At 39.8% G+C, this 15993-nt stretch overlaps 1 protein-coding gene across 3 annotated transcripts in view; it reads right to left on the reverse strand.

Moving 5' to 3' along the window:
- The window catches only part of fnip1 (folliculin interacting protein 1), a 56906-nt gene that overhangs the window by 31783 nt on the left and 9130 nt on the right, over positions 1–15993 (reverse strand). For 2 of the 3 annotated variants that reach the window (XM_084729945.1, XM_084729942.1), the window contains exon 2: positions 4501–4630. In XM_084729945.1, coding sequence (XP_084586071.1) covers positions 4501–4630 — 130 coding nt within the window. Of the gene's footprint in view, positions 1–4500; positions 4631–12016; positions 12102–15993 lie in introns of those variants that run through there. The other variant, XM_084729944.1, reaches the window with a different exon arrangement.

The following is a 15993-nucleotide window of genomic DNA, read 5'->3' on the forward strand; positions in this document are numbered from 1 at the left end:
TCCATTTCCAAGTCACAGCCTAGCTCCTTGAAAAAAATGATAAACACCACTTTGGAAATGAGGGAGAAGAAAGAAGCACGTTTACTGAGGAGGTAAAATGAAATTGACACGATTTTATATTGAATTTGAGAACAGATATACACTACTGTAATGCTGTGCTTTGCATAGAAATAACGTAGTTTGATTAACATTACTGCTTCGCATCAGCAGGGATTGGCATTGGGTGGAGGGCTAACCAGTAATGTGAGGTGAAAACATTAAGAGAAAAAGCATGAATTTGTTTATTATTATAGACTATAGAGACATTTTCCTGGGTTTGCATAGTAAAAGCAGGGCTTATAGGGAACCAGACTAAATGTGGATGGTGCCATTTTTTTATAGCCATTACATTATGCAATTTACTTCATAATGTTGTCTATTTCCACTTTAATGATGAAAAAGCACAACTTTTTCTGCTTTGTTTGAACATATGAAGGCTATAAACAAACTTAATCAGCCTCCGAAAACATAAACTGGAGTACAAAGCATACCAGCCACTTCCATCATTTCAACAACCAAGTGTTTTTTTCCTTTTCCTTTTTAATATAGAGAAGCCTACAAAAATGCTCTCCCCCTCTCCTTTTAAAGTCGGTTTTGTTTATTTACTTTTCTTCCTCATTAACTGACAACAAAACAAAAATGTGCAACAATTAATGCAACAAAAATGAGCTGGAAGCCATTTTGTGCATATTTATATGAAATCGCCAAGACACATGCAGACACTTATGTGTTTAGTTCCTAAAAGGTTTGTACGATGTGGGAACAGCCCATTCACATGGGAATAGATAAAGTCATGAGTTTACTGCAGGGAGATTTCAGTTATGGATGCCTCTGCTAACATAAACACAATGAGAGCAGCCTTCACCTATAAAAATGTCACATTTTCTGTCTACTTTCACCCCGATGCCCCGACATTTTAACAAGTTCTAAAAAACATAAAAGGTCACCGCCCTGTATCTAGTGAACTTCTTAATGGAAAAACATCAGTAAAGTTGAACTGTTCTGGTCAAAAACCATAGAAACCTAACCCAGAGGCACTCATGTAAACAGCAAACTAAAAGCAATGTGAGCTCAATCAGCCTGTGTCATGTGCCTTCTCAACTTGGCAGACTATTCAAGAGGAATGCATTTGGGAGGGTGGGGAGCAGAGGGGGAGGGAGGGAGGGAGGGTGTGTGTGTGTGTGTGTGTGTTTTAGCTAGGCTCTGGTAATGGCTCACTTGAAACCACTGTTGCTGCCAATGTAAGGGAGGAGGAGAAAGGAAGGGAAAAAGGAGACAAAGAGAAACAAAATGAGAAAACAGGCAGAGAAGGAAAGGATATTGGTTTAAAAGTACATCAGCAAACACTCTAGACATGTATGCAAATTACTGTGCACATTTTTTATTCACACACACACACACGCATTCATGCTAATGAAGCCACGCTGACTCTGAGCAAGCATGTTTCAGTGTGTACATGGGTGTGTGTGTCCGCTTGCTGCAGTGCAATGTGAGGTGTGTACACAGAGGCCAGCAGCATGTGACTGCCAGTCATATGACTCTTTCGGGAACTCGTGATCGAGCAGCACTGCAATCATTCCCTCCCTCCCTCCCTCACCCTCCCTCCCTCCCCCACTCCAACTTCATCCCTCTCTATTTCCTGCAGCTTTCTTTCTCTCTTTTAATGCATTTTTCTTTCCTGGACTAGATTTCTTCTCCATATCTCTGTCCTTGCATGTTAATCTTTCCCAGCCCCCTTTCTTTTCTTCATTCTCAACTCGTTCCCACCCATCCCATGCATCTCTGTTCATGCCTTGTTTCTCTATTCCTAATTTTCTCTCTGACCCTCTGTGCTTTGCTTGCTCCTGCTGTTGATCTCTTTGAAAAAAATTCCCTGGAAAAAAAAACAAAAAAAAAAAAACAAAAAAAAAAAACACCACCAACAAAAAAAACAGCCATCATGTGATAGAAGTCACACAGTGGCTTGCAAAGCCCTAACAGTGCAGAATGCACCAAAAATACTGACATATATTGAAATCATGATGATGTGACATTTATTGAGGTCTGTGCTAAAGAAACATGTTTTCTCTCATCTGGAGAACAGAATTTATAGGCCATGGCGTCTCTGCAGCACTACAGTACCTCATAATGTTCTCGCACTCATTTTTCCTTTTTCAAACAATTACAATTTGGTTCTGATTCTATAATCTGGATATTGCACTTGACCACATTGCAATTTTGAAGATATTGCGATTAATTGTGCAGCCTTGTTTCAAACAAGTATCAGTGCGTTAAGACGCACACACACTACATAACTTGTCTTTATCTGGCACCAGTCCAATTCAAATGTAGGGCTTCAAATTCACGTGTATGAGCTGAGAAAGTTGAGCAAACAGAACAGACAGTCCAATTTTTCAATGTCAGGAGTGTGTGTCTGTGTGGCTCAGTGTGACGGCAAGGTTACGGACATGATAATGAGGCAGATGGACAGACAGATGAGAGCAGACAGAGGAAACCTGGTCAGTAGAAAAGAGGCGGTAAAAAAAAAAGGTTAAACAGGCGGGTGAGAAGGAAGTGGGAGTGACAATAATGAGAGAAAAAGACAGACAGGAGGGATATAGAAGTGAAAAGTGAGAAACTTAAGAAACTACAAGGTATTACAAAGAAAAGTAGTGTATGGCACGGAGAAAAGGGGCTACAACTAATTATTATTTTCATTGCATTTTAATCTGTTGATCATTTTCTCAATTAATCAAGCAATTACTTGATCAAAAAATGTCAGAAAATGGTCGAAAATGTTGATTGTTCTTTTTCAAAGTCCAAGATTTCATCCTCAAATGCCTTTTGTTGTCCACAACCCAAAAAATTTCAGTTTACTGTCACGAAGGAGTTAAAAAAACAAGGAAAATATTCACTTTAAGAAGCTGAAATCACAGATTTTTTACTCAAACCAAATAGTTGATTTTCAAAATAATTGGTGATTAATTTAATAGTTGACAAAAAAGCAATTAGTTGTTGCAGATCTAGAGAGAAGGGAAGGAAAACAAGGAATAGGCCTGAGGTAGAAAGAAAGCTCAACCGGTAATGAGAGATTCAAGAAGAGAGGAAGATAAATTGAGCGCAACTGTGAGATTTTAAGAGTGAAAGAGAGGATTAGAAATGGGTAGACAGACAGTAGACAGAAAGGCAGACAGGTAAAGGATAAAGAAAGGTGGATAGTGAATTATAAAAGATTACAGAGATCAAGACCAAGATAACCAGATTAACATATAGAAGCAGAGGACAATAAACAGGACATTAAAGAGACAGAAAGACAGAGAGGAGAGACAAAAGCAAGATACAGAATGGAAGGAAATTTTTGAAGAGGGTGAGACCGGAGCAGAGACAGATGAAGACAGACAGAGAGAACGACAGACAGCGAGTGACACGGCTGTCATGTGAGGATGAAAGAATGCTGCTTACACATGGGCTGTCAGCTGAGGCTATTATTATTGGAGATAAGAGCACCAGAACAAACCGGTCAGCAGGGTCAGACAGGAACACACGGCAGCGTTATGAAAATATTAGGTGTGTTATTCAAAATTAAAAAGGAAAAACAGAATGGTGGAAAAGTCAGCTGACAGGTGAAGTATGGGAGCAGCAATACACCCACAGCTGGCAGTCAAAACACTTAATTGATATGTTTAAAGCTATTGTTGCACACACCCTGATAAAGACAGCTACGGTGTAGTAAAACAGTTGTTATCATCACGTCTCACTGGCTGACATGGGTGTGTTGACAACCAACCAATGCAGAGTTGGACACACATAAATATACAACCTGTCTGACATTGCATAGTCAGAATTTCAAGGTGATATCTGCCTTCAGCCCTGCCCTGAAACTTGGATGTGTCATTCATAGACTGGGCTTTTTGTTTTAGAAAATGCAGGGAAAATAAAACCGCAGATGCTCCAGTTTTTGTTAAATCCTATCATTCACAGATGTCCTTTCACAGTAAGGAAATAAAGCATATAAACATCTGATTCAGTCAGATGACGTTCACTGTGGGGCAGTGAGGCGTCCTGCACAATAAGCAGGATAAGGTGCAGCTTGCGTCCTTTGGGCGTCATGGAACAGTCACATGACTTTTGTTTCAAGTCACACCTCTGCGCTTATCTATGCTCACACCAAATTTAAGTTATGAAAACCTGTTAAATTCTACCTCGGACTGAATTAAACGAAAAAGAAATGATGGTACTGTGACTGAACAAACCTAATGAAGGCAAAGTGTAATAAACAGGCACAACAGGACAATATATAGCTGTTCAGGAAGGTGAAATCTGATCATTTTCTGACCCATTTTACATCTCTTTTCCTATTAAGGGAAGCCCTGATATTACAAAAAAACCTGGAAAAGACAGCATCTTTTCATTTCCATCTGCAAAACCATGGATGGGTTCTGAATGACAACATACACACACCAAAAGAAACATGTGACTCACGGTGATGGGGGTTTCCTCTGTGCCCCTTTTTTTGGCATTGGAGTCGAAGAGGACATTTCTGCCGCGCCTCTCACAGTCCTGGTAGACTATCAGCCTGATCTGACTGGGCTCCAGCTGGGGGATTGGCCAGCTAGATGGAGGGAAGAACAGACGGATGAGAGGAGGATAAAAAAGGTGGCAGGGCGAGAGAAAATAACGCACTTTTACAAACAAACTGATAGAGCAGCAGAGATCAGTGAGATGAAACAGTGAATGGGAAAAATGAAGAAACATCTCACACAATCTTCAAAAATCTTTCAAGCATTTCTAAGAGTGTTTACACCAGGAAATTTGTACAGTCGAGACAATGAGGTCATGCTACAGTAAAAAAACTTCCAAAACAATCTGGTGTATCATAGTACTGAAAGAAGCCGTGGAACAACACAACTTTACCCACTTCCAATGCCAACGTTTTTAAATTATGAATCTGATTACTGAACACTGACTAAATTCTTTACCTTGTCTTGGGGATGGCCAAAATATCAATATTATACTGATATCAATAATTTAAGGCGTGTTATTTTAGAGCTTCACAAGGACTGAACTGCACCGTTCAAAAACTGTACTTTGTTAGTTCTCTGGTCTCCCTCTACTCTGGTGCAGATCTGCACCAAAGAAAGTCCAACGTGGTCTGAAATGTTTGTAATTCTGCACTCTATGCACGTTTCACTGTCTATACAGCCCTGCAATGAATTTATTAAGAAACATCCAAAATCGAGACTCAAATTTGAACCTTCTTTGTTCTCTGTGTGCCAGTCCTCCTTCACTGCATCTATTATTTTAGAGAAAATGCGTATATCAAGATATATTGTATATTGTGGCATTGCCTTAAAATATTGAGATGTCATTTAGCCTAGAAACCATATTGCCCAGCCCTACTTTGTCTCAACATCAAAGAGTTTAAAAAAGTTGTTTTTTTGGTACTGAGCACTTTGTGCAACCTCATACCTGTCACAAAGGCAAATATTTGGGTCACTTTCCTTTCATGTAACACTTTTTCTGACATTTTCAGACATTACAAATAGTGAAATGGTCTACTTTGGCCAAGGTATGGCCTCTATGTTCAATGAACCCTATGATTTGTTAAAAGCAAAACACTTGGCACATCAGAATAACTAACCGTGTATATGGAAACTCAGACTAGAGCCACCACTGTCAAACACAACAAAAAAAGTCACAAAACTGATACAGCTGAACTAGAGATATCATCTTTGTTACTACATGCATTCTTCATCTTTCTGAAAACCCTGATGCCTACATTACCCACAATGCAACTTGATCACTTAAAGATTCAGTTGTATTAGTCGTGGCTATTAGCCTAAAGCAGACATGAGGAGCAAGCTATATTTATATTTTCCTCTGAGACTTATTGTTTTGGATTTAGCATCCATTGTTAGCCAAGTAATACTCAAGACCAGCCACCTGCAAACTTTAGAGGAAAAGCCACTGAGCCATAATTGCAGGCTATGAAGCACATTTTTGTCACAAAATATAAAAACTTGTTGTCTTTGTTAAAGCCACAGGGAGCCACTGGAGAGGAGAAATGGCTGCAGGTTGCAGACACCTGACCTAAAACAATTTATCAGATTGTTCACAGCTTACTTAGGAGCCACAAAAGGTTTTATAAAGCTTTTTCCACATATGCAGAGATCCCTTTTAGAGCTGGCGCTTAGTAGTTAATAACTGATTTTTTGTGTAGCATATTTAAGCCTTAGTGGAGTTCCAAGTACCCAATTTCCGCATGGTGTTTGCCAGATACTGATATGACCAAAACACTGTCAACACTGAGCAGGAGGGAAAAAGCTGAAATGATGTACTGCCAAACTTAGAAAAAAAAATCTGTTAAAGCCGTCATCCCTCCCATAGGGCATGGCAGCGCCAACAGACTCCATGCCATAGCTACCATTCATCCATCTCATACCTCAACCAGTGGGGAGCAATGAATATATGCCAAGACAACCTACTACCCAACCGCCATGTGACAATTGCAGTGTACTCAAAGCAAGCAGCTACTCGAGACACTCCAGGGAATATATGCTTGTGCTATATTGTTTGCAGCTCCTCCCTGCTCTGCATTCACATAGTTACACATGTGACAGTCACCCAGTATAACCAGTCTGCAGCCCCACGAGGTGAGTTGAGTCACTATTAGTACTTAACCGTAACCAACTGATTAGTTTTTGAATTATCTGTCAGACTGCATCCGTGTGTCCATTGGGGCTGCAACTGCAACTATTATTTTAATTATTGATTATTTTGTCAATCTTTTTTCAAATACTTTATTAGTTGTTTGGTCCATAAAATGTCAGAAAATTTTGATCACTCTTTCCTTTCCTTTCCTTTCCTTTCCTTTCCTTTCCTTTCCTTTCCTTTCCTTTCCTTTCCTTTCCAGCTAGGACTGCAACTGAGGATTGTCTTCATCATCAATTAATCTGTTGAAAATGGTGAAAAATGTAGATCCGTGTTTTCCAAAAGCACAAGGTGATGTCTTCTAAAATAAATAAGTTCAAGTTACTACAAAGACTGTCCTTAAAACAACTCAAGAGCCATTTAAAAACAATGGATACTAGTTTTAGCCATATTGGATATTTTAGGATATTAGAATTGAAACTGTTATAGACATAAGTACTGGTGCTTTTCTTCTGGCAGGAAATACTGTGCAACAGTTAAGTAACAGTTAAGCTGTTTTTACTGGCAGCCTCAGCTCCATAGCAGTTGCTAGGTAACCCGAGGTTTCATTCAGCTCATCTTATTAATGCTGGTCATCTCAGGTAATATAGAGAAGGATGTTGTTGCATGGCGGACAGAAGCAGGCCTTCACTGAGCTCTGGCAGTCACCTCTGCTCCTGGGGAAACTAGGTCCCCTGGTTGATTTAGTAGGGGCTATAAAGATGACAGGGGATTGGACCAACAGATAGACAGTCGAGGATTTCTGTCTGATCTGTGGGATAGATGGGTCAGGCAGATGGACACAGAGTTGGACCTAATTATAGCCTTTTATTGGGGAGCGGGAAGCATCCCTAAACGCAAGTGTTTATAGTAAATGGGTTGGTATGGAGGGGTGGAAAAGGAACAGTTAAGTCCATTTCACCTGCCAACAAACCAGCGCAAACAAGCCGACATTAAAAAACAGCATTACATCGTTGGTCAGTGGGTCTGGACGTGTGTTAGTTTACATGTGTGTGTGTGTGAGACAGGAAGTCTATTGTGTACATTCTCATGCATGCGAGCTACTATTTACCAAACACTGGTGTCAAAGTATGACCAGCATTCTTGGAGGTGAGACTGTTCAGTCGTGCAGGGGAGCAGGGGGAAGGGAGTCACATGCTGCAACCTGCTGCAGTGTTAAGCTGTCAAACCAAAGTCATTTGTCTGATGGGGCCTTTAGAGGCAGTAATAAAAAAGAGTTGCTTTTTTGGGGAAATGTTATACTATGAGCTAGTTCACAATTTCTGAGTGGAAACATCTCCAACATCCGATCCTTTCGCTCACTTTGTGTTTACTTGCCAGAAGCAGTGCCTTCCAATATGGACCAAAACCACCACCTGAATTTAAATTAGGCCTTGTTGGCATTTAACACAAGGAGCCACATTTCAGTAAATGCATGCTGCTGCAAAGTTGCGCCTCCAGGCATGTCTGCAAACTGCTAAAATATATCACGTATACTGTTAGGTTGCCGAAATCATTGATGCCTCAGTACGTTTTCAGTACTACATGTTTTAAAACAACATAAAACTAATACTTGATAGTATCGAAAGCACTGAAGCTGAAAAAAGCAAAGGCTCTAAGAGCTCATTCAAGACCTCAGTTCAGTTAAGTCGAAAATTCCCTGCCTGAAATTTCACTTGAAGGAAAACCTGACAGTCCTCACTGACAATTTCTGTACATACACACAACATTGTGTGAAAGACGTTAATCTTTAATGAGGTTTAAAGCAATCATCCTATTTTTTGTGCCCAGGACTTTTCTTATTGCAATGGTATCAAAAAAGACTGGTAAATTCTGGTAGTGTTATTGTCCTATTATACCGCAACTCTTGTCTTATGCTCGCCAGTTAGAAAAAGATTATTGTTCGAAAGAGCCATCATTCATCCATCCATCAATACATTGTCAGGAATGTAAATATATTTATTTTGTTGTTGCAAAGGTTTAAGACAACTTTCTAGAGATGGATATTTTTATCAATACTGACACCGCTTATCGATACAATACTTATTGATACTCTTTTTGATACTATATAGCATAATTTGATGCAAAAAATAAAGACGTGAAGATTTAATAGTCTGTTAACTGGGGTAATTGGGGGTTAGGGGCTGTGGTCACCTCCTGGGCAAACCAAGAACCAAAACAAGAATAACAGGCCTGGTCCGCCTTAAAGGTCAGTCCGCAGAGTTGTCACTAACTTCAGGGCTAAGCCCCTTGGATCTTGACAAGTTATGGCATCTATTCACTGACAAATAGCCTAAACTGGACACATGCTGCACTTTATTTCTAGGTTTCCAGCTACAACGTTACACACACGCCCTCCCTCTGTCTCTCTTGACTGCACTCCCGCTAATGGCTACATTCGAGCGAATTAGCGTTACATAAATACAGTTAGCAGCACAGTTTTTCCAGGAGCTTATCAGTATTTTGATATTGACAAATCCAGAGCTGCTACCAATTTAGTACAGGCTCTCGACACCCATTCCAAACAAAATGAGTGGGCCTACAGATAAATGTCCAAGTCTATTTTCAGGCCGAAAGTACTGAATCAACCTTTGGTAAAACTAGCGAACCTTGAAAGTGTCAACGCTTCCTGAGGTGGCTTCACAGTAGAGTCCTTCTTCTGCTATACAACATTAAACCATAAAGCACATGCAGGAAATGTTAAACTCCTTTGAGACGTGTCTTCTGGCATGAAAAAACCTAACAGAAGAAGAGGTGCAAGGGTTGCCCTGAGGCAAAGCCATCACTGAAACTGCAGGATAACAGAAATTCCCTTGTGTCTTTACTGCAGGGTGTTCAGGAGGCTGACACCTCTGTCTCTCTCCGACTCACATTCCGATTAACGTTCGCCTCTTGCCTCTTGCAGCTAGTAACACCAGCTCCTTCTGTTCAGGAGGCTCCGATAGGCCCTCGTGGAGGTTGGTGAAATATTACTGACCTCTTAAACCTGTAACAAGTTCTCACAAACCAACCAAAAACATGGACCATTTGTAGACAATTAAGTTTTATGTCCTGTCACGCAGGTTCTTTCTGTATAGTTCAAAAGGTTACTGGTGTTCTAGCCACAGGTTGTTTGGAAATATTTTCTGCCATTATTCTCAGAGAAAAACAGAGTCACCACTGTGAGGATGTTTCTCCTGCCACGACTTTCAAACATGTGGCAGTTTCCTTGGGACAATTGTCGCTGATACACACAAGCTGGTGGTGACAACCAAGCAGTGGTCCATAATTCAATGAAACATGACTGACTGTCAAACTCTTTTTAGACAGAGACGTGTTGGCGACTGATCTAATCACATCCATCCAGGCTTTTGCACGGGGTGATTAAGATACTACTCAGCTTATGAAAGGCTGTTCTAATGTTGTTCTCCTGCTCTTTTGTTTCGACTGACGGTTAATGGAAGTGAATGTTTCATCACTTTACAAGCAAAAAAAATATTCAGTTTTCTCCTCCTGACTCCTATCCAAGGGGAGACCCAACCTCTTACCAAGTCAAGTGCTAAACGGGTGACGTAATGCCTGCCTGGCCTACATAATGAGCTCAAATTTCATTGTATGGGGCTGGGTCGATGTTCAGCTCATATACTTGTGTGTAAGATTACACATGAGGCAGTCGATTTAGTCGGTCACATGCCTCCGTGCTACTGGACTACTGCCTTTCATGAGAGGTTTGCTGGTGCTTTTCGATGTTTTGTTTAGCTTTTGTGTATCTTCGTATGATTTGTTTGATACTACAGTAATATAATTTTGAACTAAAGAAATGATTAATTGATTGTAAATCAGTCTGAGTAATTTTCAAATTCTCTGATTCCACCTTCTTAAATGTGAATATTTTCCAGGTTCTTTACTCTTAAATGACAACAAACTGAACATCTTTGGGTTGTGGGAAAAAACAAGACATTTAAGAACGTCACCTTTTGCTTTTCGCCATTTTGTGACATTTTATGAACCAAACAGCTCATCGATTAATAAAGAAAGTAATTGACAGATTAATCAGCAATGAAAATCATTAGTTGCAGCCCTATTTTTTAAACAAACTATATATAACATAGCTTTGAAGTTATGTTATCTTCTTCACTCTCCGCCCAAATGTGGGTGCAACAATTGCAAAAAATAAGATACGGCCTAATGTGTTGTTTTCAGTTCAGCCCAGAGAAGATCTGCATAATTTGACACCAAGTTCACTGCTCCCTTTGTTTTAAACATAACAGAGAGAAAACACAGACTGGGAGATGCAAAAAAGATAGAAAAAACACAGAACAGAAAGCTAGAAAGACAACAAAACCAACACAGCAAACAGAGACTGAAAAATACTTTTCCTCAAGTAAAGAAAAGACAAAGAACAAAAATAAAGATGGGGTTCACAACAACAGCAAACGGAGACAAAGAACAAAAGCTGAGAACAACAAAAGAAAAAGCAGCTGAACACCAATGGAGCAAAAAAAAAAAAAATCAGAATTGAGCATAGATAATCAGGGTAAAGGTCATACAAAACAGAAAAGCAAAAAAACATCTGCAACAGACAGAAAAGCATTTGAAAGAAAGACAAAGCGAGAGTGAAGGAGGAAGTATCCCATCAGTGAGCTTGTGACAGTCACAGCGCTGCTGACAGAAGAAAGAGGGGAGTCATTCATAAAAGCAGCACATGACTTCATGACTGTTACATACTTGCACTGCTTTGACCTCGATTGTCTGAACCAAAAAATGAAAATGAAAAATCAAAAATATCCGCATGTAAGCCTACATGTATTTATTTCCTTGGACAACCTGTTGATCTTAAAATAAAATGTCTGGCAACAGTTTTATTTTGGCCATACTTAAAAAAAAAAAACAAGACAACAAGCAGGAGCCTAACTGTTTTTGGATGAATCACTGACTTCCTTAGCAAAAGTTATCAAATCCAAGATCACAGATATGTAAAAAAGAAACTCTTTGAACTACAACTCCACCCATGCCACACAGATGTTTCTTATCCAAAAGACAAAAGGCATGCTTCACCACAAACCCATTATTCTTCATTATGTAACATTGACCTCAACTGATAGGATCAATCTGTCACCACCACACCGCCTGACGCTTAAAACTACAGCCATGCTACATCAAACTGAAAGTGCTGTCCAGCTGGAAACAGCCACAGGTTGCCAACACTCGGGCAGCAGGCAAAACTTCAAACAAACAACAACAAACATGGTTCTCAAACCTCTGTTGACCAACACCACCATGCCCACTTGGATGCACAGACGCCTGGTTAAATGTTAGCGACTCCTACCTGGGCATCATTGCGAGTCTGCCAGTCTTTCCCCAGCCCTCTCCCTCTCACTCTTTATTCCTCTCTCTTCTCTCCTCTCCTCTCTCAGCCAAAGCAAGGTCTAAGAATAGCGGTGAACTAAATTCACACAACAACATGAGACTGTCAGGTGATCGCAGGAGCACTGTGTGCTGCTGGACACTACAGAGGCAGCAACAGCAGCGAGCGAGCGAGCCTGGGCTGCTGACTGCCAGAGAGCTCTGTGATAAGAGACAGTGACAGTGGGGATTTGTTTATGTGCTGTTTCTTAATCCCGCTCTTTTTGTTCCTCTCTCCATTGTGCTCCCTCTCTCTGCCTTTCCATCTCTCCTTCTTCAATAAATTCAAACGCACACATGTTTAAATGCACAATTTGTCCTCTTTACAAAGAAGAAAGAGCAGGAACACAAACAGCTAAAAGACACCAGACTCTTAAAAGTGAAACTTCACAGATGTTGATTCCTCTTTACAAAGTAATGGATAGTGGTTAGTTTTGTGACAGATCATTGAAACAAAGTTGGCAGCAGGAAGAACTGAAACTTTGTGCCATTTCAGATCTACAAGAATGTCAATGGGTTATCATGCACGTTCCTGATGAATGTAGGTAAAGTCCAAGTTGATGTCATTAAATGTCTCATTTTGTCATTAAAAAGCCAAAGATATTCAGTTTCAACATGATCACAAACTGACAAAAGCATGAAATCTCCATACGTACCATTCTGAAAACAGCTATTTTTGCATGAAAATGAAAATGTCATTTTCAAAATAGTTTCATTTCTTTTTAACCATGTGCTCAGTCGGGCAAGCGACTTGCTTAACGCTAGCCCAACATGGCATTTTACTTTCCCTTGGTTAGCGGGTAATCCTTCTTGTTGAGCCCTGTTAAGAGTACAGAGACATGCATCATAAATTTGTTTCCAAATTGAATGTGTCCAGGCTCGACTTAAGTAGTTGGTGTTAGAGGTGTTAGACAGTGTTCAAGTATGTACTCGCCTGAACACTCCCACAGTCTGAGAATGTTCAATACTTAGTTGGGTTATCAATACTTGGCATTACAAGGCAGTAGGGCAGTGCCTCAAGGCCAGTATCTACCGGATGGAATCACAACAAAGATTACGGTGCTAATAGTTGCCCTCTGGTGGGGACGTTGCCACACATGCCAAATTAACATTACAGCAGCTAAGCAGGGAGAAGCATCTGGCGACACACAGAGTGAGCAGAGTAATCTGCTGGAACGTCAATTATATGGAGCCCCAATATTGCTGAACAATCGTGGGGTGCATGCAAACAAACAAGTGAATATTCTGTGGTTCAATGAAGGCAAAACTTTACCACTTGGCTAAACCAAGCTAGCCTTGATAAGGAGCTAACATTACAACCATCATGTGCTTAACGTTTGCATTAATTTACAATTTATCACTGCACATCAAGTACAGTTGTTAGGAGTAATGTGGCGGATGTTTGATAGACCTAATAATGCAAAACATAACAATAAACCAAGTTTCTAAACGTCCAGAGGAAGATCTAAAGATCTGGTTAACATTAAAGATAAAAGTGCATGTTCTAACTCTACAGATATTGAGCATCATCTACAAATATCTTCATCATCATCAACATGTTGATAATCTCCAATTCCAGGAGAAATTATAAAAATATCTTAATCTAACAGTGATACAAAGTATGCAATAGCCAGGCACAAGCATCCATAGCTGCTCCTGGCAGAGGTGTACACTGCTGGAGGTCACAACAAAGAAATTAAGTTTCCTTGACTGCAGTGACTCTGACGACAGCCAACTTACTGACCTCAAAGAGCCCTCGCTCTCTCTGCTCTGCCACTGGAACATCTGTGCATGTGTGCGTGTGTGCGTGTGTGTGTTAGTGTGTGTTAGTGTTTGTCAGAGACAGAGAGACAGTTACATAAATATCCCCTCAGTCCAGGCTGTGTGACGTTCTTCCGGCTGTGTGTGATAAAGGTTTCTGTTAGGTCCTGCAGCTTGTCCTCCAGCTATGACACAGTATCAGCTTAGGGTAGTTAGCGTTTCACTGCTGATCCCGGTGTTGTCAACCACTGCAGGTGGCTTGACTCTGCTGGATTTTACACTTAACTCTTTTGTTGAAATTTCATTTACTGTAAAAATGCTAATTTTTGTTTGCTTTTAACACAAGACCATGTGGAAAAGTTCAATCATACGCTTGTAACGACGGTATAAGATGGTTCATATTTCCAAAAACAGTATTGACTTTTGACCCTTAGAGGTTGCTGAAGCTGGGCAGGCTGGAGTGCAGTCTGTTTCCACAGATCAAAGGAAATACACGCCTGAAGGTCCGAGCACACGTCATTTTATGTTAAGAATTTGAAGTAAAATGTATCCATTTGTTAAGAGGATTTTGCTGCTTTTGCAATGCTAATTTCCCTTTGCATGCCAATAGGAATTTCTATTATATGTTATCATCGAGCTAACAGCCTAACTTTAGTTATTATACATATATATATAAAACTAGATTCCACAATCCAAAAAGCATCGATTTTTTTGTCCAAACCCTACTGAAAAGCTTAAACAGGCACAACATATGGCACAGGCCAGCAGTGAAAACAAAAACCATGCATGTGTGATATCTAACAAAACACAGCAAGAACAACCGAGATGAAGCAATGCTTGTTTTCCATCAGGGCTGTCTGCTCTCTGTAGGTCATAACTGCTGAAGTGACCTGGCCAGAGAGAACACTGCAGAGCAACAGTGCCAAACCCATATCTCAACACTCTTAAACTGATTGCATGGCAACAGTGTATTGAGTTACATGTCTCACATCAGTCCCTGCACCTTGGCAAACTGTTTCATGTACCACAACGTTAATACACACGTCCCTGCAGTGTTAATTGCGAGCTGTGGCTCGTTCTCTGTCTTCATGCTACTTTCCCATGATGGAGGTGCACTACTACAACTAGATATGCATCACTGGACTGACACAGAAGAACATTTAATCACATCTAATCTCTTAGATATCTCTAGCCTTATAGGGGCACCTTCTGCACGTACTTTCTCATGAACACATAGACAAACTAATATGTCCCAAGGTCTGGCTGCTTGTCAAATTTGACAGCTTCCATGTAGAGATTGGTGTGCCTGTGTAATGCAATATGGACTGAAAATGAGCCCCTAATAGAGGGACCACTCCGTTAGTCCCAATTTCAACATGCTGAAAACCAATACATTATATACTAGGGATGTCACAATATATCGAATATCATAATAAAAAATGTCTCAAAACATACAGTACTGTGACACTGTTTACCACAATATTACGTGGTAAATTACATTATTTTACAAAAGGACTGTTACTGACTGTTGCATTGTTTTGCTTTGCAATTTTCTGTAATTCAAGTATTCACTGCCAAAAACAATTCATGCCACTTTTGTGCACATTTTTTCTTAAAGACTGAAAGCAGAAGTGCTATAAAGGAAAGGTGAATTAATTAATTGATTAATTAAGTCGATTCATCTGTTGATTGTTTTCCTGATTAACGATTAGCACGTAAAATGTCACATCTTGTTTTGCCCTCAACCCAAAGATGTTCAGTTTATTTTCACAAAGGAATAAAGAAATCATATACGCATTTAAGAAGTTGGAATCTGAGTTTAAAAAAAAAAAAGAACTCAAAAAGATTAATCCAACTATCAAAGTAACTGGCAATTAATTTAATAATTTATTAATAAATTAATTGTTGTAGCTCTAGTAGGAGCGCTTCTACTCAAACTGAGCGTGATTGAGGTGCTCTTTGGAGACAAATGTCTACTCAAAAAACCCCAAAACACAATCAGTCTGTTTTAAAACATCCTTCATTATAGACTTTGAAATTATAATTTTTTTTTTATTTTAAGGTCCAGTATGACTATGCCGTCACAATTCAGGCATATTAATAGTTTTTTGTTATTTTTGAGTGTTGTGATAACTATAT

Source organism: Lutjanus erythropterus, chromosome 11, assembly GCF_056507025.1.
Source record: "Lutjanus erythropterus isolate fLutEry1 chromosome 11, fLutEry1.hap2, whole genome shotgun sequence".
Taxonomy (NCBI): Eukaryota; Metazoa; Chordata; class Actinopteri; order Lutjaniformes; family Lutjanidae; genus Lutjanus; species Lutjanus erythropterus.